We start from the raw sequence: 27,119 nt of genomic DNA on the forward strand, positions 1-27,119 counted from the left end.
GCCTCCACCCTGCTAGACCCCCAAACCTTAACCCCCTCCCCCCTGCCTCCACCCTGCTAGACCCCCAAACCTTAACCCCCTCCACTCTGCCTCCACCCTGCTAGACCCCCAAACCTTAACCCCCTCCACCCTGCCTCTACCCTGCCTCCACCCTGCTAGACCCCCAAACCTTAACCCCCTCCCCCCTGCCTCCACCCTGCTAGACCCCCAAACCTTAACCCCCTCCACCCTGCCTCCACCCTGCTAGACCCCCAAACCCTAACCCCCTCCACCCTGCCTCCACCCTGCTAGACCCCCAAACTTCCACACCCCCTCTACCTAGACCCCCAAACCCCTCCTCCACCTAGACCCCCAAACCCCTCCACCCTGCCTCCACCCCCAAACCACACCTCCTCCACCCCTCGCCACCCCTACACTCCCCCTTCACCCTCTGCAATCCCATAGTCCTCCAACTTCCTATCTCAGAGGAACCCTAGCCCCCTACTTTCTGTTCTCAGAGGACCCCCCCCCCTCCCCCCGCTTGAGTCTGGCCTTCCCCCAGTCTGGAACTGTAAAGAACTGAACAAGACAATCAATCACCCTCATCAAGACGCTCAGCAACACAGACTCCTCCTTCCTGGCTCCCCTCCTTCCCTCACTCGGTCGAGCGGAACAAAAGAAAATATAAATTTTCTCGTGTTTTGGTTCGTTTGCTTAAAGTCACAATCAGCTTTATTGTAATCTAGAGACACTGAACGCCTGTTTCAGCAGTCTGCCAAGCGCACACACACACATACCTTAACACCTGACCCTACCAAAACACACACACATTCACACAAACATCTGTTTAAGTTATTCTAAGTTATTTGTATCACTTCTGTTCCCTTTGTACAGACCAATGTGTTCAGCCCTCTTATCATGACCTCCCCCCTCCCCCCTTTTTCTTTCTCACTGGATTTGAGACCCCATGTTAGGGTTCTGACCCAACCTAACACTTCCTGTAAGACTGCACTATCATGGGGAAGACTGAGGGAACTTGTGTTGTCAAGGAAACGCCTCTCTCAAGACTCCATTTTGTTTTTTCGAAGACCAGTTGGTGCAAAAAAGGATCAACTTTTTTTTTCTATTTTTTATTTTATTTTACGGTTGAATTTCATTTGTATGCTTTTTTTGTAATTTTTTTTTTATTTGCTAGGTGTATATTTTCAGTGATTGTTTTTTTAAATATGATTATCATTTTTTATTTCATTTTTTATATATAGTCGTATATAAGAATAAGCTTTGGACACAGGAAAGCCATTTTTCTTGTTGAAGCGTCTTGCAGAAAAATTCAAATTAAGGCTTCTTTTGATAACTATTTGTAACAAATAGTAACTTCTCGAGTCTTGTTCAGATGTAAAATAATGCTCTCTCAAGTATGTGTACTTTTTAAAACTAACTGTCAAGATTCAAACTGTCACTTTTTCTTGGTATTTTTGCAGGCAATGTTGGAACACAGGCAGAACGTGCCTCTATTTTATTGTTCTGAAGCAGACAAATGAAGCAGATATATATATTTACCCCAGCACTTGGCAGTCTGTTTTCTTTAATTGCGATGGACCTTGTTTGTCTTCTCTCTCTGGTAGCTAATAGTGTGGTTCCCCCATGTAGTTGGTCTACTTTACCCATGCAAGCATCTGTGTAAACGTTTTATTGATTTTATGCTCTTTTGTTTGTGTTACTTGATGATGCATTGTTTTGTTTTCATTCCATTCTCATATTTTAGAGTCACTGTCATCTTGGAAGAGCACTTTGCTACCCAAGTGGTCATATTTGAAATGTTTCTCAATGTCGTTTTTTTGTTGTTGTTTTTTGGTTTTGTTTATTTTTTATGAAAAATAAAAAGGCATCATTGGCTTGTGCTTCCTCTGGTTGTATCTCTTTAAGGTTTAAAGCAGAGAGTTAGAGAACTGATCATGTGAAATGCAGAAAGTGCTACCGTTGATGCTACTCATAGACAAATAACCTTTTAGACCAAGCATGGAAGTACAAAATAAAAAATGGAATCAAGTTATATACTTCAACCTCAAGAATACACACATGTGTATATATACACACATATGCAGTATATATAAATGAGTGTATATATATTTATTTTTGATTTATACACGTACATATATGACTTTATTTGAGCCAAGCCAGCGAAAAACCCTTTGAATTCTGCATATTATACGAAACACAGCCCTATATGGTTGTCAACATCAATGAGCATTGATAGTCAACATCGCCTCACATTGGCCCCCTCAAGAAACTGCAAGACAAGTTAAGTGTATTGGATGTTAATCTCAAGGGGGAGACTTCAAAAGGCTTCAGAAAGTGGACCAGCAATTAAAACGCAGGCAGCATGCTACGCCCAGGGCAAACTTCACCCGGTATTACAGCACAGTGAATAAATAGGGAAATCTACATTAGCTCTGAGCTTATATAGGGAGCTTTCTGAATGGAAAGGAACGACATAGAAAGGTGAGATGGGGGTCTTCTAAACATCGTCCTGCTCCCAGCTGAAGTGATCAGTTTAATAGCTAGCTATACATTTTTACTTGAGGTAATTCGCAGTATAGAATTCAGTGTTACTTGATTTAAGTCCGTTTTTTTGTTGTGATTATTGCATGTTAGATTCTGGAACATGGCACTAAACAAATTATTCCAGATAGGGACACAGAAAGAGGCAAATTCGGGAACATAAGGTATCATGTTTTAGTATTTAATGTATTGTTCCTGAAGAGAACATATGGCAAAAGTACACACATCCTGATACCAGACAAATCTACTTCAGTAGGCCTACAGTAACGAAGCTGAGTCAACTAAGTTTTCACTAAACCCGCTTACTGTAACACCCCCAAGGTCAATTAACAAATAACAGTAGGCTACAAACCATAAAAACGTAAATATGAATTTAAATGAATTTCCCACAGTCACTAATGTGTAAATGGGTGTGATGTTCTAGGCTACACAGTAGGCCCTACAGTTCAGCCATGGGCATTTTCAGTAATCGAAACCTTAGCTATTGTCAGTGGCGACTGGTCATTAGGGGCAGGTGGGGCTGTGCCACCTGTTGTCAACAGAAAGAACTGCAACAAAATTATTCTTATTTATAGAAGATTACTTCCTATATTATCTATGAATATAGCGTCTTCCTAAATTGCATATCATTTGTGTTACGATTTTTTTTCATGTTCATTGGTCCCTGCCTTGCTGCTTCAGACTGAGTTCTGCCGATTCGAGTTCGCTGTAATACGCGTGAATGTGGGGCTAGCCCCTCTCACAAGCAATGTACATTGTACGTGTAAAAGTATTAATACGTCTTAATACGCATGCTCAATGTAGATCACACGTATTTGATGCCAAGTGGGGCCAGTAGCCCCATAGATATATATAAAGGCCCACCACAGCGTCATTTTGTATTTCAGACCTGATTGACTGTCTGTCTGTCTGGCGCCAACATTAGTCGGCAAGAAAGCGAGGAGGGTAGATTGTCTTAGCTAGCTTGTTAGCTTCACAAACGCTAGATAACTTGAAAAAATGAATAAAGTAGATTTCACACTCGAGCACCGGTTATATACCCTTATATACCCTTATAAACCCCTTAATTTTGGAGGAGAAACTTGAAGTAAAGCGACTTTGTGGTGCCCATCAGCCACGGGATATTGTCATCACTCAAACTGCTGGTAAAAGTAACCGCAGGTTTAACGTTTTTGAAGAAAAAGTGGCTAACGGTTAGCATACAAAAGAAGGCACCTTTCTCTTCAAGTGAGCCTTCAGCCTTGGTGAGTGAAAGCATATTTATTATCCTGCCTTTGTGGTGCTGGTCCGTCCATTGGTCATATTTTTGTGCTGGATCGATAGATATAGATGGGTGACGAGTGTCAGTGTGTCCATGCTGATCTATTAAGGTTGTTGTCATAGAATAGATCTGTATCCCTAAAAAGTTGTTTTTTCCGCTTCGTTGTGGCCTTCAGTTGTGTTGAGCTCATTGCTGTTCGCATATGGCCCTGTAGGCACATTGGTTCTGAGCTTGGTTGCATTCCTAATTTAGGTTTGTAAATGTGACCGTTGTAATTTTACATGTGTGTGAAAGAGAAGAGCAATTACACAAGAAGGTCTCTCTCTCCAGTATGTGTACTACAACCTGGTAGAAGCAAGCCGCTCTGTCGTTAAAAGTGTTTTATGGAGCCACGCTGTTTGTTGATGTGTTAAATAAACACATCAGTAGCAAGAGGGAGTTTTGTAGCGTTACTGGTAGGCTATGTATCTTGTATTTTAAATAGAAAATCTTAAATGTTTTTTGCCCCACCAATGTTTTACATATGAAAACGCCACTGGTTATTGTGTACATCAGAAACTACTTGAACACACTGTTATATTGACCACATGGTTAAGCATTTTGAAGGCATTAATCTCTGACTAATATATATTGTTGATGGGCAGTCTATGTTTACTGTTTTAATATTCCTAATAACGTTTGAAGACAGCTGCTTTCCAATCTGTTATCTGAATGGCGACATTGGCGTTAGTGGGGATACCGCGCCATCTTGTGGCTTTGCCAACTCCAACACTTTCAGAGCAAATCTTGCCAAAACGTATGAAAAAGAAAAACGTTTAATGTCACAATCTCTTTCACACAAATTGAGGACATTCAGATGACAGTAGAAGAAAAAATAAACCACAGGAAGATCTTTGAGCTCTTTATTAAGGAAGGCACTGTGGTGTGTGCTGCCAGCATTGCAGATTGTATCCATCGCTTTTGGCTCATCTTTGGAAACAGTCTTAACATTCTCTAAATTAGGAAAACAGAGAAATAGAAAGGGGGGAATTCAATTAACATAATGATTCACAAGTATATATTCATATATACTTGAACTTGATAAAGTCGTATCAATCCCACAACTATGATACAAAAAAATTACATGCACACAAATTAATAGTTTGATAAACATAAGTGAAATCGTTTTATATTGAATTACAGCTCTTGTCTTCACCCAATCAAAACTGTCCACTAAACATCTATATTTGGTAGCGTGTATGCCAGTCAATTGTTGTTTACTATAACAGATCATTGAAATACCAACTGCATTGAAAATATAATAAGGAAATTTATTGCCAGCATTCCACCATAACTCATAAGTGTGCATACCTCTTACGGGTGGGGGCAAAAATCGATTTGCATTTGAATTGCGATTCAGTCTTTGTGTGTGTGATGCGATTCATGTGTGTGATGATTCACACTAATGATGATTAATTAAAAAAATAAAATAACAATAAGTTTACTAAACTGCAAGAAAAACAATACATTTCAAGGTTTTGATGCATTGGGATTTTTTTCTTCACCACTTAACTGCCTATCAGTCAAATAGAAACAAGGAACACTAAACAGCAAACTGGAATCAAATGTAAGCATATATTGAATAGAAATTTGATAAAAAATCGTGAATCGAAAAAATCGTGAATCGAAAAAATCGTGAATCGATTTTTAATCAAATCGTGACCCCAAGAATCGATTCGAATCGTGAGGCACCAAAAGATTCCCACCCCTAATACCTACTCTCTCCCTGTCACACTTCACATAAAAACTATCAGATAAAGCATGAAAAAGCCAAATAATATATCTTAAAGAAAATTGCCCCATGACCTCAGTCTTTAGAGGTTCCTACTAAAGGTATGTTGAATTTATAGGGATTTTAGATGGCCACACTGTTCTCTATTTCCTCCGGATCGAGGTACAAGCACAGCACAGGACGGTCCACATTCCTGGTTTCGATGTCTTCGCCATAAGCCTGCAAGTCCTTCTGCAGCTTCTCGATTAGCTTTAGAGGCGTCGCTTCAACAAACCTCTCATTTGAAAAGGATCCTAGGACCCTCTGCGTGAGGAGACAAGGGATTGTGGTAGCAGATTTATAGAGATGTTTTCTGATAAAAATCAGTTACAAAAAAATATTTATTGTATTTTCTGGACAGCTCACTGTTGTCATCCCGTACTCACAAAGTCAGGGGATTTGCTGCTCAGCAGGTTAACAGTGATCAAGCCAAACGCGGTCACGTTGATGTCGGGGAAAGTTTCCCACATGGTTTCCTCAGTACACTGCGGCATCCAGCCGACAAAATCATGCTAGACAAAACAAAACAAGAAATGACAAACAATAGAAAATACTAAAAAAACACACAAAAAAGGATGGTATAGGAAGACTGCTGATAGTTGATATGCCTCTCTGGTCGATTATCCCTAACCTGTCCGTTATTGACAGCGGCGTGTTGGACTGAGGCGGTGAATATCACCATGGTGATCATCATGGTGTAAACCCTGAAAGATGAAAATAGCAACAACAACAAAATAGCATTCATAATTTATATATATATATATATATCAACAAAACAACATTTATTTTAAAATGATATAAAGACAGAAAAAATATACATTATAAAAAATAATATTAACAAAAAAATGCTACAAAGCGTCAGTATGGCTGTGTAGAAGTGCACCATCATTGTCTTTGGCAGGTTGAATTTCTTCAGCTGCCGTAGGAAGTACATCCTCTGTTGTGCTTTTTTGGTGAGGGAGCTAATGTTCAGTTCCCACTTGAGGTCCTGGGAGAGGATGGTGCCCAGGAAGCGGAAGGACTCCACAGTGTTGACTGGGGAGTCGCACAGGGTGATGGGGGTGAGTGGGGCTGTATTCTTCCTGAAGTCCGCAACCATCTCCACTGAAAAACATTGAATGCCACAATCTTTCCAACATAATTAGGACATTAAGATGACAGTAGAGGAAAAAGGAAACCAGAGGAAGATCTTTGAGCTCTTTATTGAGGAAGGCACTGTGGCATGTGATACCAGCATTAGTGTAGTGTTGCTATCAGAGTATTATGCAGTTCCCCCGCCATCACGATCACATGATCACTCCCTGCTTAGTCATTGGCTTGATTCCCTCAGTTCACCTCATACTATTTTTGCGTGGAGATATTCAACATCAAAATGAACACTACATTATGGTCTGCGTGGACAGTATAGGCAGTTGGATCCTCTTCCAATAGTTATAGGAGAGGATTCTGGGTATAGCTTTAGTCAGAGAGGTCTCAACACAGCCAACAATCACACCACACAAGCAACGGAGGGGGGCTGACCGACGATCATCTCTGTTGATACGCAACCTCTGGTTCAGGATGAGTTTACGATCCACTCGTTTGTTGAGCTTCTACGGACCATTTAAAAGGTGACTCCAAAAATAAACGATTAGCCAGCAAGCAGGCAGCTAGCGACGGACGGCGTAGCTAATTCTCTACTTGTATTTATAGAATCCTTCTCCGGTCTTCTTGCCGAACTTGCCCTCTGCCACCAGCTTGTTGAGCATGGGGCTCTGGCCAAAGAGGGGGTTGCCGGGGTCCATCGCACACCAACCTGAAACCGTCATCATCACAACACAATGTTAAATCCTAGTTAAGTCTTTGGGGGAGCGCTTCCAATCATTTTTTGTGTGGGTGGAAGTATGCCGTCATGCGTGATGATGATGATGTAATTAGTAATTGAGGAAGTGATTATAGAAACTATTCAGGAAGTGGTTCCTCACCGTCGATGATGAATTTAGCCGTGTCCAGTCCGACGTAGTCCAGCAGCTCAAAGGGTCCCATGGGATAACCTGCCCCCAGCTTCATGGCAATATCAATATCTTCCTTTGATCCGTGGCCTGTGGAAAACAGCCAAACACATGAGCCAATAGATCGATTTATCCGTCCAATCAAGGATATCCCTCCTCTTTTTTGACGCCACGTAATCTCTCAGAAGACGGGATCCAGTGAGATGAGTTTGGGATCACGGACGCCCTTTCTCCAGGTGTGTCCCTACGTACCTCTCTCATGTAGCCTGATGGCCTCCATCATGTAAGGAACCAGCAGGCGATTCACGATGAAGCCAGGAGTGTCCTGGAGAACACACACACCCGACCATGTTTACATGCACAAAAGATTACGTTTTTAGCCCTTATTCCGAAAATCACATCTCAAAAACCTCCTAAAACTGAAATAAGTTTGGCATATCCCCGTCTTAATCGGAAAGTGCTGAGTACAGAATATCCAAACGGAATATGCTGTTTACATGACCCGATAAAGGATGTATGGATTGTTAAAATTCAGAATATTGTCATATTCTGAAAAACTGTGGATTATTTGCGTGCATGTAAACGTACTTGAGGTTAGTCTGCAGCTGCTACAATAGACAGCATAACGTCATATTATACCCTTAAACCATCATACATCAATGAAGGTAGGAGGGATTAAATGGTACAAATCAAACTGTGTCCTGCTGTTATTTACATTACATTTAGTCATTTAGCAGACGCTCTTATCCAGAGCAACTTACAGTAAGTACAGGGACATTCTCCCCGAGGCAAGTAGGGTGAAGTGCACGGCCAGGAATCGAACCAGCAACCTTCTGATTTATAGCCCGACTCCCTAACCGCTCAGCCATGTGTTATCCGGATCGTCCTACCTTGCAGGAGACGGGCGTCTTCCCCAGAGCTTTGCTGAAGTTCAGCAGGGAGTCGAAGCTCTCCTGGCTGGTGGCCGAGGTGGCGACGACCTCCACCAGCCTCATCATGGGGACCGGGTTGAAGAAGTGGAGGCCCCCAAAGCGGTCCAGTCTGGAGGTGGAGCTGGCGATGTCTGTGATGGGCAGGGAGGAGGTGTTGCTGGCGAAGATGGTGTGTCTGGTGCAGAGGAGACAGTGTACGGCGTTAGGATGTTTTTTTTGTTTTTTTTACTTTTCCATGCTGTATTGGACAGATTTTATGTGAAGGGTGACAGGAAAGAGAGAGAGAAAAAGACAGAGAAAAGACATGCCGCAAAGTGCCCAGGCCGGACGCGAACCCAGGTCCTCAGCATTCATGGCATTGTTAAGGTAGTTTCTCCAGGCTCCACCACTCACTCTGGAGCTACTTTGTCCAGGCCAGCGAACAGCCCCTGCTTGACCTTCAGGTTCTCCACGATGGCCTCTAGAACCAGGTCGGTTCCCTGGACCACCGCAGCGGCGTCCGTTGACGTGGAAACGTTCTGCATCACCTTCTGAATGAACTCTGCACCTGCCTGGAGCAGAAGACTATGAATACACCACCACACCATTTCAAAATAGGACATATTTTAAAAGGCTGAAGGATTTCAAAAATATATATTTTTAATAAGTGTAAATGCAGTTATTAGTTCCTACATTTGCTTGTTCCCAATACAAAACAGTAAAAATTGGTTCCTCATATAGGCTACTTGAGAATGATTGAGTACAGCCAATGTATATTCTATATTTGGCTGAATTTATCATGTATCAAATAACTCATGGCGGGCAAAATCTGAATATTTTACAAAACGGGTGTCTAGAAAGTTGTTCTTGACCAGCATACCTCAGGTTTGTCAGCAAACTTCTTCTTCACCACCCTTTTGAGACTACCCTCGATGCCTTTGGCAGCTTTCTGTAGGATGTCCTCTGACGTATCCACCAGCACCACCGAATGGCCGGTGGACGCAGCGACCTGTCGTTAAGGAAAGAACTGGTGTTCACAAGTCGACGAGCACTGAATTGTATCCGTCAGCTGGTTGGTTGGAGCAAGCACTGTATGCCGTTTCAATGCCAATAGCTGATTCGCGGATATTACTTCAGCAAACGGCTCGTGTTGGCTAGATATTGCTAGCTATCTCGGTTTGCAAGTGTGCTATTTATGCCACAGAGCCATACATACGCACAAAAATACTTCGCAACACCCTTTAATAGTACTTGGACAACTTGCTTAAGTGACACCTGCGTTGCAAAGATTTTTATGCTGTATAACTGCCCAGCGAAAACGTATAACGCTTGTTTAGCCCTGGCATTGCTAACTTTATGCAGCATTTCCTTGCATGCTAGCTGGAGTAGCTTAGCATGATACTACGCATACCTTGCATTAATCATAGACTACACGCGTAAGTCCAAACACCAAACTTGGATACCTGTGCGATTCCTGCGCCCATCTGTCCACCGCCGATGATCGTAACATGCTTGATCACGACATTTCTCACTGCTGAGGACGAAAGCCCCCTGGTTATCTGGTGTGTGAAGAAAGACATTGTTGAACCGAAGACTGCCTTGTCCCTTCACAGTCAAGCTCAGCAATGACTGAGTCGCACCGTGGAAAGTAGGAAGAAGGTCATAGCAGGCTATGGTCATGTGATCATACTGACTATTCCATGACCTTTAACACAGATTCGATATAGATGGATGTTTCACAGGGGTTACTTAGGTACAAAGTCCGGTCAGACATTTATTGTTTGATTTCTATACGTCTATAATCCATGATACTTTATGCGTGAATGCATGTTGGCCTATTTACGGTGTGATCAAATAAAATATTAAGTCATAGGCCAACTATTGCAGCACAATCTTAACAAAACAAGATTTAAAAATTACATAATAGCATTGAATACTACAATGATAAATCATTTATTCAGTTACACATCTTAAAAAGTCATGTTTAAAAGAAGAAAGTGCATTGTTTTTTAATATAAGAGCATCTACAAAATTACACAAAATGCCCCTTTTTAATTAATACTATCTTTGGGTAAGCAGCGAATGCTGAATTAGTCTGAAAAATATTACATATAATACATTAAGAACACTGTTTAGGAGCAAGTTGGTGTAAAATTAAAACATAGAATCTTATTAGCAGCTTCAGTCAATTATGTGACCAACACAGATTGGTGGAGCTCCGCGATTGGTGGAGCTCCGCGATTGAGTCGCTGTTTACCAGCAACTCATCCTGGAGTCCTGGCTACCCAGATCTCGCGGGATTTTGACTGGACAGTCCCACGGGAAGTGTAGCATGGTATTCCACATAATAACACGCTCACACTCACACACATTCAGTATGCATTCGATGACAACCCAAGCATCTCCTGTCACTAGGCAGCCGCTAGTGTCTGGGGGCGACACACACGGTGTAGGGGCCGGGGGCCAGGGTGAGGCCGAAGCGGCCGTCCAGGGAGGGGGGGGTCTTCCCTGGGGGGAGACTGAAGCGGAAGGCCTGGAGGAGGCTTGTGATCATCAGGAACAGCTCCATCTTAGCCAGCTGCTCCCCCATACACACTCTGCGGCCTGAGCACACACACACACACACAGACACACGCTCATCACTAGGAATGTAACAACCACCCTACTTGCACAGTATAACATACAACATCGCCAATCGATCTGTGCCAGATCCCCCCCCCCCCCCCCCCACACCCCCCCGGAACACTCCCACCAGTAGTATTCCAAATGGAACCCTCTACCTATTCCAAAGGGCATGAAGTGTTCTGTTCTGTGCAGCCTCCCCTGGTCATCCAGGAAGCGTCCGGGGTTGAAGAGGTCAGGCTGGTCCCAGACCGCAGGGTCCCTGTGCACCGACCACAGGTTGGGGACGATCACCGTCCCCTTGGGGATGGTGTAACCTCGGAACTCTGAGAGGAAGAGGAGAAGAAGAGAGACGGGAAGTGATTGGGTCACTTCAGAATCTTCTTTGTCCTTTCACTTTAAATCTCTCCTTTGGACCAAACTGACTAAGTAGTGGAAGGTAAGAAGGAAGAGAGGAAGACAAGGATGGAGACAATCAAGAGAAAATAAAAATATATAGAGAGAAGTAGAAATAAAGACAGTGAACCACAACACCCTCCCAAGATGGCGGCCGTGAGCCAGCCTCCTCACCTGTGGTGTGGGAGGCCATGTGTGGGATGGCCAGCGGGACCACCACAGTCATCCTCTGCACCTCCATGATGGTGGCCTCCGTGTAGGGCAGCCTTCCCCTGTCGCTCAGGGACGGAGGCCTGCCTGGACCCAGCACCTGGTCCATCTCTGCCTGCACCCGCTCTGGCTCACAGGGAGAGAGAGGGAGGAGGGGAGAGCTGCCGTTCAGCATCAACAAACTAACTCTCATCAGCACCTCCAGCACCCTCCTGTGAAGGAGCAAGACTCACCTTGAACTTCCGGGTACAGCACCATATAGAGCAGGATCCACAATATGGAGTTGGTGGTGGTGTCTGTGCCTGCTATGAACAGGTCCCCTATGATATAGAAGAGATAGTCCTCAGAGAAGCTAGTCTCTCTCTCTCCAGAAGACTCCTGGGCTTGTATCTCCACCAAGTACATGTCTATCAAATCCCGTGGGTTGGCAGGGTCTAGTGTCTCCTTGTGCCTGACGATGATGTTCTTGAGAAACGCGGTTATGTCGCTTTCCACTCGCCGTAGTTCTCTGAACACGCCGAACGGGAAGTGGTAAAGAAAAGGAAAGACGTTGATGAGAACGGCGGCACTGTTGACGCTGATCTCGAGCCCTCGCGCCATCAGGTCCAGAAGCGTCCGGAACTCCCGGTCCTCGTGGTGAAAGCGCTGCCCGAGGCTAACCGAACAGATAACGTTCGACACGGCGTTGCTGATCATCGGGGTTAAGTCCACGCCCTCGTATCCGTCGTTAAGGCGGAGAAGTTCAGATTTGACCATGGCGAGACCTTGCAGGATGCTGGGCTCCAAACTCAGCGTGCCGAAGCCGAAGCTGCGGAGCTTGGTGTGGCAGAACTTCCGCTGTTGTCGCCACACTGGCCCGTAAGGTGCGAAAACTATCCCTGAGGAGAAAAACAGGAACGTCTCGTTCGTAGGTGTTTACAACTGCACCGTTATGATCAGGGGCGCCGGCAGGAATTTTGGGCCTCATGAAAAAAAAAAAAAATTTATATTCGTTTTTCTATTTTTTGGGGCCCCTGTCAGTCAGGGCACCTTGGAATTGTCCTAACTTTTCCCCCCTACACGGCGCCCCTGGTTATGATACCTTTGCACACGCACTGTAACACTTCTAAACAGTTAGCTACCTTTCCAAGCCACTACCTAGTCTATAAACGCTGACGCCTCAAACGCACCTCTCCAAAAAGGAGCCAAATGTCAGGATATTCAAGTTGACTGCTTTCCTGCGCACGGCTGGTGAGCGGAAAATGTCATATAGCTTACCTTTGCGCTTGGTCATTATTGATATGGCGGGGATATCCGGTCTGTCGGAGAACACATCGGCATGGTTGGAGAGAGCATCCCTGACGACATCATAACCGTTCAGCACAACCACGAGCTGACTACCGACAAAAATACTGTACATGTTCCCATACACTTTGGCTTGCTCCATGAAGCCAACCTGCGGAGACATTATTATTGTTTTCTTGGGGACGTTTACATCATGTTTGCCTGCGAATCTCTTCGACACGAATGAAGGTATCAGAAAGCCACCAAGGTTGCCCACTATCGGCCATGGTTTTGGACCGGGTGGGATATTTGAATAATCCTGGCGTTTGTGAAATGCGTAGACACAGTACACGGCAACAAAGACAGTCAAGGCCAAAATGATGTGCGATAACATCGACGTACGCTGTAGATCTTCCACAAGCATGGTGTTTGTCTGCTTCAGCGAGGACAGCTAAACCTGCTGTCGCTTTAGAAGAGAAGTCTGATTTTATTCACGATACAATTATCCACATTTTCACTGCAAGAGATAAAGTTATACCCAGCAGTCATGTTCTTCCTTGTTTGTTGTTAAACTTCAGACGCTGCGTAAGTAGACCTAGCTCTCTATTGGTCGGTGCAAATAATCGTTCTCTTATTGGTGTGCCGCCTTGATGACGAGTACAAAAAAGGTTGACCCAAACAATGAACTTATATTGACTTCGCTATCGAAGCGTCCCCTAGTGTCTGTTACCAAAAAAGCATCAGTGTCGCCTCTTGTGCTTTTATACTCTTTGACCCAAATGTGAGCCTCCAGTGTATTCACCAATCAAATCTCCAGAAGAGCAATGGCTGGGCTTGGACGGTGAATCGATAAATATAGGGTTTTTTTCACTCTACAGTAGAAAATCTCACACAATTTGATTATACAATTCATTATAATAATAAAAGGTAACTTACTACTATGTTGTAAAATGCAATGTAATGGAGATGAAAAAGGTTGACGTAGGACGGTTTATTACAGCCAAACGGTGTTAAAAACATTTAAAAAATGCCAAGAACAAAGCCTAAACTATATTTAAAAAAAGGAAAAACATTAACATAAAAAATGATATAAAAACAATTATGATAACTAACATTGTCAACTAACTTACTTGTTAACATGTAACACTATATTTCTAAGGCACCTGTTTGAAAATATCAAAACAATGACTACAAAATAGTCACGAAGTCGCTAACAACTAGGATATCAGCTTCGTCTTTGACTCCGCGATGTATTTGGTCATAAGATGTACACAACATTCTCGTTTTTAATGGTGATTCTGCTTTAGGTTTTGCATGTAGGCCTACACGGAACTCGGTACCAACGCTTGGCATAACGTCTGAAAGTCAAAACATTTTGTAAGAGTACCATTTTTCACAAGTATAAAAATACACATTGAAGCAACAAAAGGCCAACTTTTCTTCATATGTTAATGTAGGAATGGTATTCGATAAATAATTGTCACTTGGACCTAATATTTTCGTAATTTTTCAAATAATATCAAATACTAGCCTATCTTCTCCAATACCACAATTTCTTCACAAACTTGTAATACAAATGAATAATATCCTTTGTCGCATAGTCACTATCATGAACAGAGGCAGATATGGTGTCTTGTTCAACGTGGTCGACCGTCATTTTTGGTCTCCGTAAAAAAACACTGACTAAATAATATGTTGTAGTAGGTTGAAGCAACACTGACGGTGAATACCTGGAGAGATCTGTGTGGTCAACCTACCAGGATGATATCACGGGGCTCAAAAACACTGTCAAACACTTAGGGCTCGCTTGATTTATGTCTACCCAGTACAATGACTTCAAAGGAACAGCAGCCCCACACGCATCAACTCATGAGCAAAACAAATGCACTCTTCCTTCCGAAAACCCCCCCCCCCCAAACACCATTTACAAACTATATACCCAACAAGGTGTATTTAGACCAGCCGATCTCACAGGGCTCGCGTCCGACTGAACAGGCCAACGTGTCGTGACCACAGGGGGGGGGTGTTTGGTTTGACACATCACTCCTCCCGGGTGCTCTGCACCATGGAGTACTTCTTGCAGGGGTTCTTGAGGCAGGCGGGCGGCCAGGAGACGGGCCAGCTGTAGGAACACGGAACCTGCGTCTGGACGTTACGCTCAAAGAAGTTGAACACGGGGTTCCACCAGGTGTGGGTGAGGTAGTTGTTGGGAGAGCACCTGAGGGCCTGGGTCAAAGGTCAAAGGTCAAAGTTAGTGAAGTTACTTACACACACACTAAACAGAATCAAGGGCCTCCTGCATGGGATTTTAAATAATTAAATAACATTGTTGATCATAAATTAATTTCACTTGGCTCAAGTTTGGTTCCAAAGCTTTAATTGAAGGCGTATAAACCCCAAAAGACAAAGAGAGAGTGGTTGAAATTGTGTACATTTCAGTCTTTAAGTGACTAAAACTATAAACGGGCTAGATTGTGTGTCTACTACACATTCAACCAGCAGACAGAGAGGTAGAACTTGTATAGCTTATTTCAAACCAGATCAAACAGACCATCAATGTAATCATTATCAAATAATAGACCAGTATCAAATAATCATTCTCTTTATCAACCGAACATGAACAAACTGCACCTAGAGGTGTTTTAACAACTCTGACATAAAGGTCACACATATTCTAGCTCTCAGTCTGACGCAATCAGCCAGGCTCTCTCTCCTCTCCCTCTCTCCTCTCTCTCTCTCCCTCTCTCTCCCTCTCCCTCTCCCTCTCCCCTCTCCCTCTCCCTCTCTCTCCCTCTCCCTCTCCCTCTCCCTCTCCCTCTCCCTCTCCCTCTCCCTCTCTCTCTCTCCTCTCCTTCTCCCTCTCCCTCTCCCTCTCTCTCTCTCTCTCTCTCTCTCTCCCCTCTCCCTCTCCCTCTCCCTCTCCCTCTCCCTCTCCCTCTCTCTCCTCTCTCTCCCCTCTCCCTCTCCCTCTCCCTCTCCCTCTCACCTCTCCCTCTCCCTCTCCCTCTCCCTCTCCCTCTCCCTCTCCCCTCTCTCCCCTCTCCCTCTCCCTCTCCCTCTCCCTCTCTCTCTCTCTCTCCCTCTCCCTCTCCCTCTCCCTCTCTCTCTCTCTCTCTCTCCCTCCCTCCCTCCCTCCCTCTCTCTCCCTTTCCTCCCTCCCTCCCTCTATCTCCCTTTCCCTCTCTCTCTCTCTCTCTCTCTCTCTCTCTCTCTCTCTCTCTCTCTCTCTCTCCTCTCTCTCTCTCTCTCTCTCTCTCTCACTCTCTCACTCTCTCTCCCTCTCTCTCTGTCTGTGAGTGTGATGTGTGCGGGTGTTTGTGTGGATGATCAGGTCAGAACAGAGCGCAGCCAGAGTCCTGTCAGCTGCTCTGCAGGGGTATTTATCATCCATTCCAGACCTAAGCTAATAGATGAGAGAGAGGGACATAGACCAAGATTCAGAGAGAGAGAGAGGAGAGCTAGGGAGTCAGAGAGAGATAGAGGAAGAAGCGAGAGAGAGCAAGAGAGAGGGAGAAGCAAGAGAGAGCGAGGGACTAAACAGGAAGAAAAAAGATGAACAGGGAGAGGATGCTGTATAAACACTCGGTAGTGAGGTTTATAAGAGTGTGCTCACAATGCACTTCACACACATAAGACATGCTTTACAGTTTTTTCATACCATGCTACTTGATTGTGTAACTCACACTATGCAGTACATTTTATTTCGCTTAACGTTTTTGAAAGGCCTGACCAGGGACTGGGGATGCAAATTAGCATATTGGCTAGAAACCTTTTATGCAACACATCTACAACATATTGTAATTTATGTATGTAATAATGTGCGCTGCATTGTCTCTGACAAATAAACAAATAAATACATTTAAAAAATGCCATTTTCGGAACATGGGGCTCAGCTGTTGCTGACAGTAAATTCAGACCACTGTATCGATTAACAATCCGTCAGTGTCACATTTCACCCTGGAGATTCAATAAAACCCCTGTACATCCATCCTCCATCCCCCCTCCCTCCCTGTACCTTCCTTCCATCCCTCTCTCTGCCTCCCTGCCTCCACCCACCATTTCTTACCTGTACATCGGCCGGAAGCTAAGACAATATCATCATTACTCAGTAAATTCTCCCTCCCTCCCTCCCTCCCTCCCTCCCTCCCTCTCCCTCACCTGGACGTTAGCCATGGTGTGGTACCACCAGAAGAGTCTGGAGGTGATGAAGTAGGCCACCACCACGTCCACGCTGTAGTGCTCGTGGGCCACCAGGATGCAGACCACGCCCACAGCGCTCAGCAACCAGCACAGCAGGTGGTACCACCAGAACGACCGTGGGGAGTCTGCACACACACAAACATGCACACACACACACAAACATGCGCACACACACACACGCAGAGATTTAGACATTCTTCTCAGGAACAACTTGAACAATGAACACAGGCACGTACACACGCACATGCCCACTCACTTGGGGGTGAGGAGGAGCGGTTAGTCATTGATCAAGCCACACCTCAAAAAAGGTCAAACATCCAATTTATCTCTCCTGACTCTGACTATATTTAGACCTGTGTGTGTGCTCATCAATGTGTGTGTGTGTGTGTTTGTCTAGTCTGTGTTCAGTGGCCTGTTGGAGAGAGCTGAGGTGAGGTGTTAGTCATGTGCACATCCACCAGGTGTGCGCATGTGACTGTGTGTGTGTGTGTGTCCGTGGCATGCACTTGTGTGTGTGTGTGTGTGTGTCCGTGGCATGCACTTGTGTGTGTGTGTGTCCACTCACACTCCTTAATGAACAGGTAGGTGAGTGTGAGCATGACGGTGTGTCCACTGTACAGGAAGTCTCCACACATGAGGTGAGACCCTGTGATGGAGAGACCGCCTCCGGAGATCAGCTGCAGGACTCGCTGCATCTTAGCCTGGGAGTCTCCATGCAGCTGAGAGAGACCGGAGAGAGGGAGAGAGGGATGGAAGGAGAGAGAGAGGGATGGAGGGAGTTAAGAGTGAAAGAAAGAGAGAGACAGAGAGAAGGGAAAGAAAGAGAGAGACAGAGAGAAGGGAAAAAAAGAGAGAGACACAGAAGGGTTACATAGAAAGAGAGCGAGAGAGAAGGGAAAGAAAGAGAGAGAAGGGGTACAGAGAAAGAGAGAAAGAGAGAGAAGGGAAATAAAGAGAGAGAGAAGGGGTACAGAGAAAGAGAGAGAAGGGATAGAGAGGGGGAGAAGAGAAGACAAAGAAAGAAAGTGAGTGGAGAGGAAGAAGGACAGATATCGTCACTTTAAATTTCCTAAGAGACATAAGTTTGTTTTATGTATAGACATATTTGTTAAAAATGAAATACATGTTTGACATATTTACATAAACAAAAACAAAATACACATTTTAACCAACTCCATTTGAGGGAAAGCTCTCATCCTTTCCTGACCCCACCTCTCATTCTCCTACACGCTCATCCCATCCCTTCTCTTTCCTCAGAGCACAGAACCACATTACCCATAAACCCTTGCCAGGTGCGCATTCCTGGGATCAAGCTGCCACAGGATGCAATAACCCAGCGCCCCCGGGTGTGAGGGAAGTCAGAACGGCTGCTTTTCATGAGACTGCTGCAAAGCATGGCATATCATTAGATGAGTTTCGAGGGGCGGCAGAGAGGGGTGGGGACAGGGATGGGATACCACTGCAGATGTGGCCTCCGCTGCCCGCCCTACACCATCCTGAGGTCCAAACCCAATGACACACACACTGGTCAGATGTTAGCTAGATACTTGATTTTGGTATTCATTCTGGCCCACGCTAATTTTAGTCTAGAGAGAAATCCAGTTAACCTCAAATAAACCTTTGTTTGTTTGTCAATTTATTGTTGAATTGGTTATTTGTATGTTCATCCACTTACTCTTTGACTAATTTATTAATTCATCCAATCCCTCCCCCCTTACCTTGGGAGCGCAGGTCATGTGCATGCCCGGTACCGGCAGCGTGGTGATGTACATGGTCACGCAGCGGTACAGGTACAATGTCCCGATCAGGAACAGGAAACGCCGGCCCGCGATCGCCCTGGCAACAGAGAGGCAGAGTTCCGGTTTGGGAAAATCGGTAAACAGCTGGACTAAGGATCTCACTGTATAAACCTGTTAGACCTCTCAACACATTCACCTGTTGGAACCATTAAGCTGAAATCAACCTGTTCCACCTCCACAGGGCTAAGCCCTTGATACCAAACAGCTTGGTGTCCGTAGCTCATAACCAGAACCACCACCACTACCAACTCATCCCCCACCTCCTCCCCTCTCCTCCTCCACCTCCCCCTCCCTCTACTCCCCTCTCCGTCACTTCCTCCCCTCCTCCCCCCCTCACTTCCTCCCCTCCTCCCCCCCCTCACCTCCTCCCCTCTCCACCTCCACCTCCCTCTACTCCCCTCTCCGTCACTTCCTCCCCTCCTCCCCCCCTCACTTCCTCCCCTCCTCCCCCCCCCCACCTCCTCCCCTCTCCACCTCCTCCTCCCTCTACTCCCCTCTCCGTCACTTCCTCCCCTCCTCCCCCCCCTCACTTCCTCCCCTCCTCCCCCCCCTCACCTCCTCCCCTCTCCACCTCCACCTCCCTCTACTCCCCTCTCCGTCACTTCCTCCCCTCCTCCCCCCCTCACTTCCTCCCCTCCTCCCCCCCCCCACCTCTTCCCCTCTCCACCTCCACCTCCCTCTACTCCCCTCTCCGTCACTTCCTCCCCTCCTCCCCCCCCTCACTTCCTCCCCTCCCCCCCCCCCCCTCACCTGTATCTGTGGAAGAGCAGCTGCACCCCCCAGATGCCCACCAGCACCATCCCGTTCACCTCCGTCACCGTGAACGCCCACTTCACCCGGTCCACGTAGTCGAAGAACTTATCTGGCAGCGGCGGGCTGCTCTCCTTGGCCGGCACGCGCTCGTGCACCACGGTGATGACCACGGTGGTCAGCACCAGGTTGAACACGGCATACAGGAACGCCAACCCGGTCTTCCACCACTCCATGGGGGGCGGCCGGCCGGCCTTGGCGTCCGGTACGGAGATCTTGACGTAGTCCCGGTGGCGTCCCAGCGCCTTACGGAGCCCACTCGCCGCGTGGCGGCCAGGCCGGCCGCTGTCGTCGCAGCCAGGTTTGTGTGCGGGACACGGCTTGGCGCTGTTGGGCTGGGCACTGCTAGCTGCGCAGCCACGACACCCACCACCACCCACGCCCACGCCATCTCTGCCCGGGGTGCCCTGGTCCAGCTGGGCGGAGCCAGGGGCTCTCTCTCCTGGAAGCTCTGGGGATGCCATGCGAGCCCAGACTGTCCGGTCCACACCCACACACCGTGCCAGCCAATGAGCTCTCTCGTTCACCAGAAGCAGGAAGTGATTTTATGACGCTTCACTGGCTTCTCCTCTGGGCCAGATTGCACCAAAGTTGTTGTTGTCGTCGTACTCCTTAGGGAAATAAAAGTTGACTTATTAATTATAAATAAATACAAGACATGATCGCAGCTCATTTGAAAAAAACTGTTATTCTTCTACCCTCATTCACCTGTCTGCTTTTGTATCAACCAGTGTTTGAATCATGGAATCCTGCCTTGGATAATGATATCTGTTGAACCAAGCCTGCACCCCTTGCTGTCAGGATAAAGTGTAGCTTTTCTATTCAATGAATGAGGGCGGCCATTTTGGCTCAAGAGAAGATCGGGAGTAAAACAGTCAGTGGAGAGCCGAGCTTTTATGAATGGTTTTCTCTGGGTATTAGCTTTCTAAGTGTTCCGTTTGGATGGAGCCAGACATGTGGGATGGAATCTGCATCTCAAGGACAACCAGCCTAGTGAGAAAACTGATGAACACGACAATCGACTTAAACATGAATATCTCATTTGTTGATCCGTAAACCGAGACAGAATCAATGAAAATGTCGGTTTATGAAATGGGACACTTCATCAAAAGGCGATCGTTCTAAATTCGAAAAGTCATCAACTGCTGACACAAACAGTCCCTATAAAAAGAAAATCCAAGAATAGCATTCTTTTAAAATGCAGAAGTTTGAATGACAACATACAGGGTGAAAACAACTCTTGATGTAGGGCACCTCCCCTGCTGGAGCTGTAAGCGAGACCTTGACCCTTGACCCCACTCTACACTGGCGAGGGTGACTACAGAGGACCTGGGAACACAGGCATCGATACTGTGGGTGCTCCGGAGCTCGAGCACCCACGGAAAATACTGAGCACCCACGTGTGTCAGACTGCCAGTAGGCTATATCCCTGAGAATCAGAATGGGATTTATTCGCCATGAAAGTTTGCACAGACAAGGAATTTGCTTTGGCAGGAAGGTGCATACAATAAACATATAGGGACCTAAAATTTAAATATGTGGACTATCTATACTAAGGGTACATAAACTAGCAGTACTAAGTGGGATTAGAATAGAATTAAATATACAATAAAAGCCACCTGACTCCCTGTCTTATTGCCGCTACCCAGCTGCTAGTCACCCAAGCCTCTTTGCAGTGTGCCCTGGGACTCCTAGGGTTAGTTTTATAGTGGGGTGTGTGTGAGAGCACAAACACACATGGGTATGAGGTCATAGGTTCAAATCCTGCTGTATGTTGCTTTGGATGAAAGTGTCTGCTAAATGACCATTTTTTTCACATACACACACAGATTTAGGCCATTACCAGAGTGCAGGCAGCTAACCTAACCTGCTGTTATGTGTATATTCTCACACGCTTGCCTACCTTGACAGAACCATCACACAGGGATCCATCACGTCCTCTGACTCTTCCCCGGCGACCTGATTGGCACACACTCGCATGCAGATCTACTTTCCAGATTATTTTTTTTGTTGTTTTCCAGCTAATGACCCGTTGAAGATGGGGCTGTGTTTGGCATGCCGGAATCCATTTGTGTTTGCTCATAAAAGCTTCTATATCCTTTAATACATCCATTATCAGATCGCAGAGCCCCCCTCCTCCTAGCCCCCCTTCTCCCAGCCCCCAAGATGCATCACAATAACTATTATTGGCGATGCATACATAATGTCATGTTTAGCTAAAAACAAAGGAAGACCTTGCTAAGAGCTGGGAGGGAGAGTGAGAGAGTGAGAGAGAGACAGAGAGAAAGAGGGGGGGAGAGAGAGACAGGTATAAAGACAGATAGAGAGAGAGACAGGTATAGAGAAAGGTATATCCTACTGTAGATGCCAGGCAGATGAAACCTGAAAGCACCAATTTCCTGCAAATCAATTTCCGAGGGAGGAAACATTATAGTGTTTGTGAGAGAGAGAGAGAGCCCTCTCTCTCTCTCTCTCTCTCTCTCTCTCTCTCTCTCTCTCTCTCTCTCTCACAGACAGAATCCAGTCTCCTTCACCCAGAGAGGCGGTTAGTCACAGTGGCAGTGAGGAGAGGAACCACCACAAGCCAGTCTGCAGTATGACTCGCGCAGGTCACGCCTCTATTAAAAGCCTCTATCAGTCGATAATCACGACAAACTAATGACATCGCGGCAGAACAGATGATGGCATTACAGGACATGCAGTCACTCATAGGGGGGGTTATCCAGAACGGGGCTTCCGCTGCTGTTAAGACTGAAGAAAAGTACTTTTGTGCCACAGAGTTTGCTCTCCATGCGTAACCAATGTGAATCGGTTAAACTCACTAGTAGTCAGGTATACATGAAGTCCACACGCGCCAGCAAATAGCTAGCTACGTAGCTAGCTAGGCCAAAGCTAGCTAGCTTTTCGTTGTCATAGCTGGCTAGTGGTCGCGGTTCCGAATCAGACGTCCTGGGATCGAGTACCAGTGAGGGGCAAGATCGGGAGGACTGACAAATAGCACGACTAAGACTCGTTACACAAGCTCTTATGTAACAATGCAATAGCATCCCTTACTTCTCAGCTTGAGAAATGGTTGAAATTTTCGCGAGAAAGTGTTGCGTGAGGGCGTGAGAAATGACGAAAGAGAGCCCTGACTTAAGGTATGTTTTGAAGTCCAAAGGCGCCTTTTGCGATTTGAAGTTAATCAAACATGCCTGATCAGTGAATATAGGTCTGGTGATAACATGGTATTAACTTTCTTTTTTTCTTTTTAAATATGGTCTTCAGGGGAACCTAAGGACATGTTTTCTGTGATACCCTCAGTGTGACTGTGTGGAAACTAAACTACTGTTCCATGGATGAAGATTCAACTCTTCTATATGTTTGCCTCCATAACTCGCTCTTTCCCACCATCTCTTCCAGTCTTCCTCCCTCTCTCCATCTCTATCTCCCTTTCTCCCTTCCTTTTTTCCACTTGTTCTACCTTGGCGTCCTACTACAGCCTGTTTTCCCACCCCTCCCTCTCACACCCCTACCCCCCTCCCTCTCACACCCTACCCCCCACCCCTCCCTCTCACCCCCCACCCCTCCCTCTCACCCCCTACCCCTCCCTCTCACCCCCTACCCCCCACCCCTCCCTCTCACCCCCCACCCCTCCCTCTCACCCCCTACCCCCCACCCCTCCCTCTCACACCCCTACCCCCCACCCCTCCCTCTCACCCCCTACCCCCCATCCCTCCCTCTCACCCCCTACCCCCCACCCCTCCCTCTCACACCCCTACCCCCCACCCCTCCCTCTCACACCCTACCCCCCACCCCTCCCTCTCACCCCCTACCCCCCACCCCTCCCTCTCACCCCTCCCTCTCACCCCCTACCCCCCACCCCTCCCTCTCACACCCCTACCCCCCACCCCTCCCTCTCACCCCCTACCCCCTACCCCTCCCTCTCACCCCCTACCCCCCACCCCTCCCTCTCACCCCCCACCCCTCCCTCTCACCCCCTACCCCCCACCCCTCCCTCTCACCCCCCTACCCCCCAAGGCCTCCACTGGGACGAGAGGCAATGGAAAACTGGCAGAGGAAGGTTCTTCCACATGCGTTCAAGAACATGAAGGACTGATGGATGTTGCTTGGGCCGGCTCCTTTGCCTCCCATGCTAATTCCAGCCCAGCTTCCCAGATGTCGTGAGGGCTGTGTTTTACGGTGGGGGAGCAGGGCAGGGCGACGTTTTTCTTTTCGGGTAATGACACGGCCGCTAAGGCTGTCCAGTCATTTTGGTGAGTTTGGATTGGGCATCAAAGGGAGGGTTAAAAATATCGTCATACCAGAAGTGACCCACGCCCTGTGGGCCGACTCGTTCAGATCCGTGAGCACACACACACACACCACACACACACACACTTCACATACATAGCACACACAACACAGAACACAGTAATAGACATCCGCGCATTACAGACTAGCCAAACACACGCCACACAAACACAGGCACACACATACCATGCTTCTACTGCACAGCAAGGGTTTAGACATAACTCTTACAAAGTGTCTCCTACAGAAACCAGAACCTCTCTTAGCATCTGACACGACTCCATGATACCTTTTAATGGTGAGATAATAGCTGAAGACAAGAGATCAAGTCATGATTTAGCCTCGGTTTGCCATTAATAAATGATGAAAGTTTCGATGGCAGTTTGTGAGCCAACTACTGCACTTAAGAGAGTAGACTGAAATTTAAAATAGAGCTTGTTGAAAACCATTCACACAGCAAAGGATGCCATTGTTTGGCACCCTGACTGAAACCATGACACCTCTCGCTCCCAGGATGAGAAGGGCTAAGGGGAACCCTGACAACTTTCACTCTGTGGTTGTGGTGTCTATTTAAAGTCTTCTTCTGCACACAGTTAACTCATTGACAGTCAATATTAGCATGTGCAAAGCAGAAACAAATGCTGTGTGTAGTCGGCTATTTCTGCAAAACCCTTCCTCAAACTAGGAACCAATATTGGCAGTTGATATGTTAGACAGAACTTACGAACAAATAACAAAAGCCTTAGGCCAACAAAACTCTTCCACAAAAACCAACATTGGCTGATTCTCTGTAGAAACAAATAGCCCAAATAGTAGGCTGACAGTAGGCCGTTCTCTATGAAGTGCCAATGTGGTCAGACCCTGGGGAAATCACTGTCCTACGCCCTGCTAGCCTAACCACACAGGGGAGTCTGCTGCCTGCTAATACCAGGCTAGGGAGAGAGGGAGGGAGGGAGGGAGGGAGGGAGAGAGGGAGGGAGGGAGGGAGGGAGGGAGGGAGGGAGGGAGGGAGGGAGGGAGGGAGGGAGGGAGGGAGGGGGAGAGATACAGACAGAGAAAGAGGGGGGGGGGAGATACAGACAGAGAAAGAGGGAGGGAGAGACAGAAAGAGAGAGACAGAGAGGGAGGGAAACTCCATCTTTCATCCTTGTCCCTAGTACAACAGGCCGCAGGCAGGGCAGGGTTAGGGTGTGTCAGAAACCGTGGCTGGTTTCCACGTTTACGCTTGAGGAACAGAAAGTTAACGGCCCCCCACACAGCTAACCACCAACGCTCCAGAATAGACTAGAACCACATGAACAACCCAGAGTCTTTGAGTAATGAGGAACTGTCACTAAGACACATTTCAACAGACTGTAGCGGATTCTGTTTCGATTACCTGCTAGAATTTGATGATCCGCTGAATCATCAAATGTAAATAATGACACGGAACAGAATACAGGTGGACACTGTCTTCTTACTCTCAGGGTTAACCTATGAATACTATAGATTAAAATAGAAACTCCATAACAAAAGCACAAAAGTTTATATAAGATGGAATAGAATTGGACTTCACCATGCCCATAGCACTGCTTGTGTTCAGCTGGTTCCTCAACGTAGAATATATGTTCTGTTAAAACTTGAAGAAACACAAGATCATTAAATAATAACAATGTATACACTGCATTTGGCAGACTATTTTATCCAAAGCTACACACAGTACAGTATAGGGGGGATTTGAACCTGAACAACCTATTGAGTCACCATAACCTATGGACTAAACAACTGGTGATGTAATGGCTCCATCCTATTGTATTTTTCCACTATTCTTCACAGGCATAGCACTCAAACAGAATAATGACCAACAGCGGTGAGGCACAGAGTTCCCTAAGTTCAACATCTTCTAATTAACAAGAAGAAGCCATTTCCAGAACTGGGGCTGCGGTGATTGTAAAACTACTGCGCGAAATCGGATTAATGTAATGCAATTTTAGGAGAAAACAACGTTCCCTCCATCTGCGTTATTGACTTGTCCATAAATGTTTAAGCCGCATTAATGGTTTCAAAAGTTTACGGAGCACTCTCTTAGCCTATTAAGACAGCGCACATCGGATGTTGGCTAAGCAATAACCTGTTCTTTTGGAAAATGTAAGTCATATGATTCAGTAGGCTAGTGTTTGATCAAAAGAATTGGTTTGCTATTGAAACAGTTGTTTTGCATGAGTATGTTGACAGCAGTAGCATCCACTGTCCACGAAAAAAAGGTTTGTTTATTTAAACTGTCCTCACATATGAATAGCTCTACATGCATGGCTGGGTTATGAATAACAGCCTACTGAATAGGCACCGTAGCTAAGCTCATTTAAAAACAAATCAACGTATAAATGAACAAATAATTTAAAATACAGGGTCAATTCATTTCTATGCTGTCATTTTCACCACTTTTGAACAGACAGGCTATAGCTACTCGTTCAAAACATCGTCTCGACTATTTGGGAGGCCATACTCAACATTTCTGTACGTAGCCAGAACAGTGAACGTACCTGTCGTCAAGGAGACCTTCTCCAGTTGCACCCCGCAGCCTCCTTCTCCGCTCTCGAGCCCAGACGCTCCTGCTACTGATGTTTACATCGGAGGGAGCGAGCGCGCTCTCTGGGCGTGCGCTCCGCTCCTCCCATCCTGGCAGACACGCACACAGGTCCCGTTCCACCTCCAAGGTCTCGCCCGGTTGGATAGGCTTGAACAAATGTGGCTCCCATAAGCTATGAAACGGTGCAATTATATCTGCCACTTTGTTACCGCAGCAATGATTTGAAGAAGGATCAATCTTTGTGTAAAATGTACATTACTTTATGATGGCCTATATAGGAAGCCATTCAACCTCTGTCATTCCTCCCGATAGATTCCTTCGCATTACTAGGCTAAATGTTAGCATTTAAATCATTCTAAATGAACCTTATTAAATATTTTTGATATCTACTAACTACACAAAACACACAGGGTCTACACTATAATCTGAAGGGTTGATGTTACCCC

The 27,119-nt window shown here is 46.2% G+C and overlaps 3 protein-coding genes and 1 long non-coding RNA gene across 4 annotated transcripts; all 4 read right to left on the minus strand.

Annotated features, from left to right (window-relative positions):
* Positions 1–4,690: 4,690 nt before the first annotated feature.
* LOC136956825 (uncharacterized) lies at positions 4,691–6,101 on the minus strand. The gene is made up of 2 exons (XR_010878243.1): positions 5,999–6,101; positions 4,691–5,876 (listed from the first exon to the last, which is right to left on the minus strand). It is a non-coding gene; the product is annotated as an uncharacterized lncRNA (long non-coding RNA).
* A 697-nt stretch (positions 6,102–6,798) lies between these two features.
* On the minus strand, positions 6,799–10,154 carry hadh (hydroxyacyl-CoA dehydrogenase). The gene is made up of 7 exons (XM_067250116.1): positions 9,978–10,154; positions 9,395–9,523; positions 8,929–9,086; positions 8,494–8,710; positions 7,856–7,928; positions 7,577–7,693; positions 6,799–7,407 (listed from the first exon to the last, which is right to left on the minus strand). Exons 1-7 carry the CDS (start codon positions 10,092–10,094, stop codon positions 7,289–7,291), a joined length of 930 nt encoding a protein of 309 aa, XP_067106217.1. The 5' UTR covers positions 10,095–10,154; the 3' UTR covers positions 6,799–7,288.
* Positions 10,155–10,283: 129 nt separating this feature from the next.
* Positions 10,284–13,554, minus strand: cyp2u1 (cytochrome P450, family 2, subfamily U, polypeptide 1). Its single transcript, XM_067250115.1, has 5 exons — positions 13,000–13,554; positions 11,976–12,620; positions 11,707–11,868; positions 11,295–11,462; positions 10,284–11,118 (listed from the first exon to the last, which is right to left on the minus strand). The coding sequence occupies exons 1-5, from the start codon at positions 13,427–13,429 to the stop codon at positions 10,937–10,939; spliced, it is 1,587 nt and encodes a 528-aa protein (XP_067106216.1). The 5' UTR covers positions 13,430–13,554; the 3' UTR covers positions 10,284–10,936.
* Positions 13,555–13,987: 433 nt separating this feature from the next.
* Positions 13,988–27,045, minus strand: sgms2a (sphingomyelin synthase 2a). The gene is made up of 7 exons (XM_067250557.1): positions 26,933–27,045; positions 26,627–26,820; positions 19,755–20,425; positions 18,924–19,041; positions 17,771–17,924; positions 17,164–17,330; positions 13,988–15,231 (listed from the first exon to the last, which is right to left on the minus strand). Exons 3-7 carry the CDS (start codon positions 20,276–20,278, stop codon positions 15,046–15,048), a joined length of 1,149 nt encoding a protein of 382 aa, XP_067106658.1. The 5' UTR covers positions 20,279–20,425; positions 26,627–26,820; positions 26,933–27,045; the 3' UTR covers positions 13,988–15,045.
* Positions 27,046–27,119: the final 74 nt, after the last annotated feature.

The sequence above is a fragment of the Osmerus mordax genome, chromosome 14 (assembly GCF_038355195.1).
Source record: "Osmerus mordax isolate fOsmMor3 chromosome 14, fOsmMor3.pri, whole genome shotgun sequence".
Classification (NCBI taxonomy): Eukaryota; Metazoa; Chordata; class Actinopteri; order Osmeriformes; family Osmeridae; genus Osmerus; species Osmerus mordax.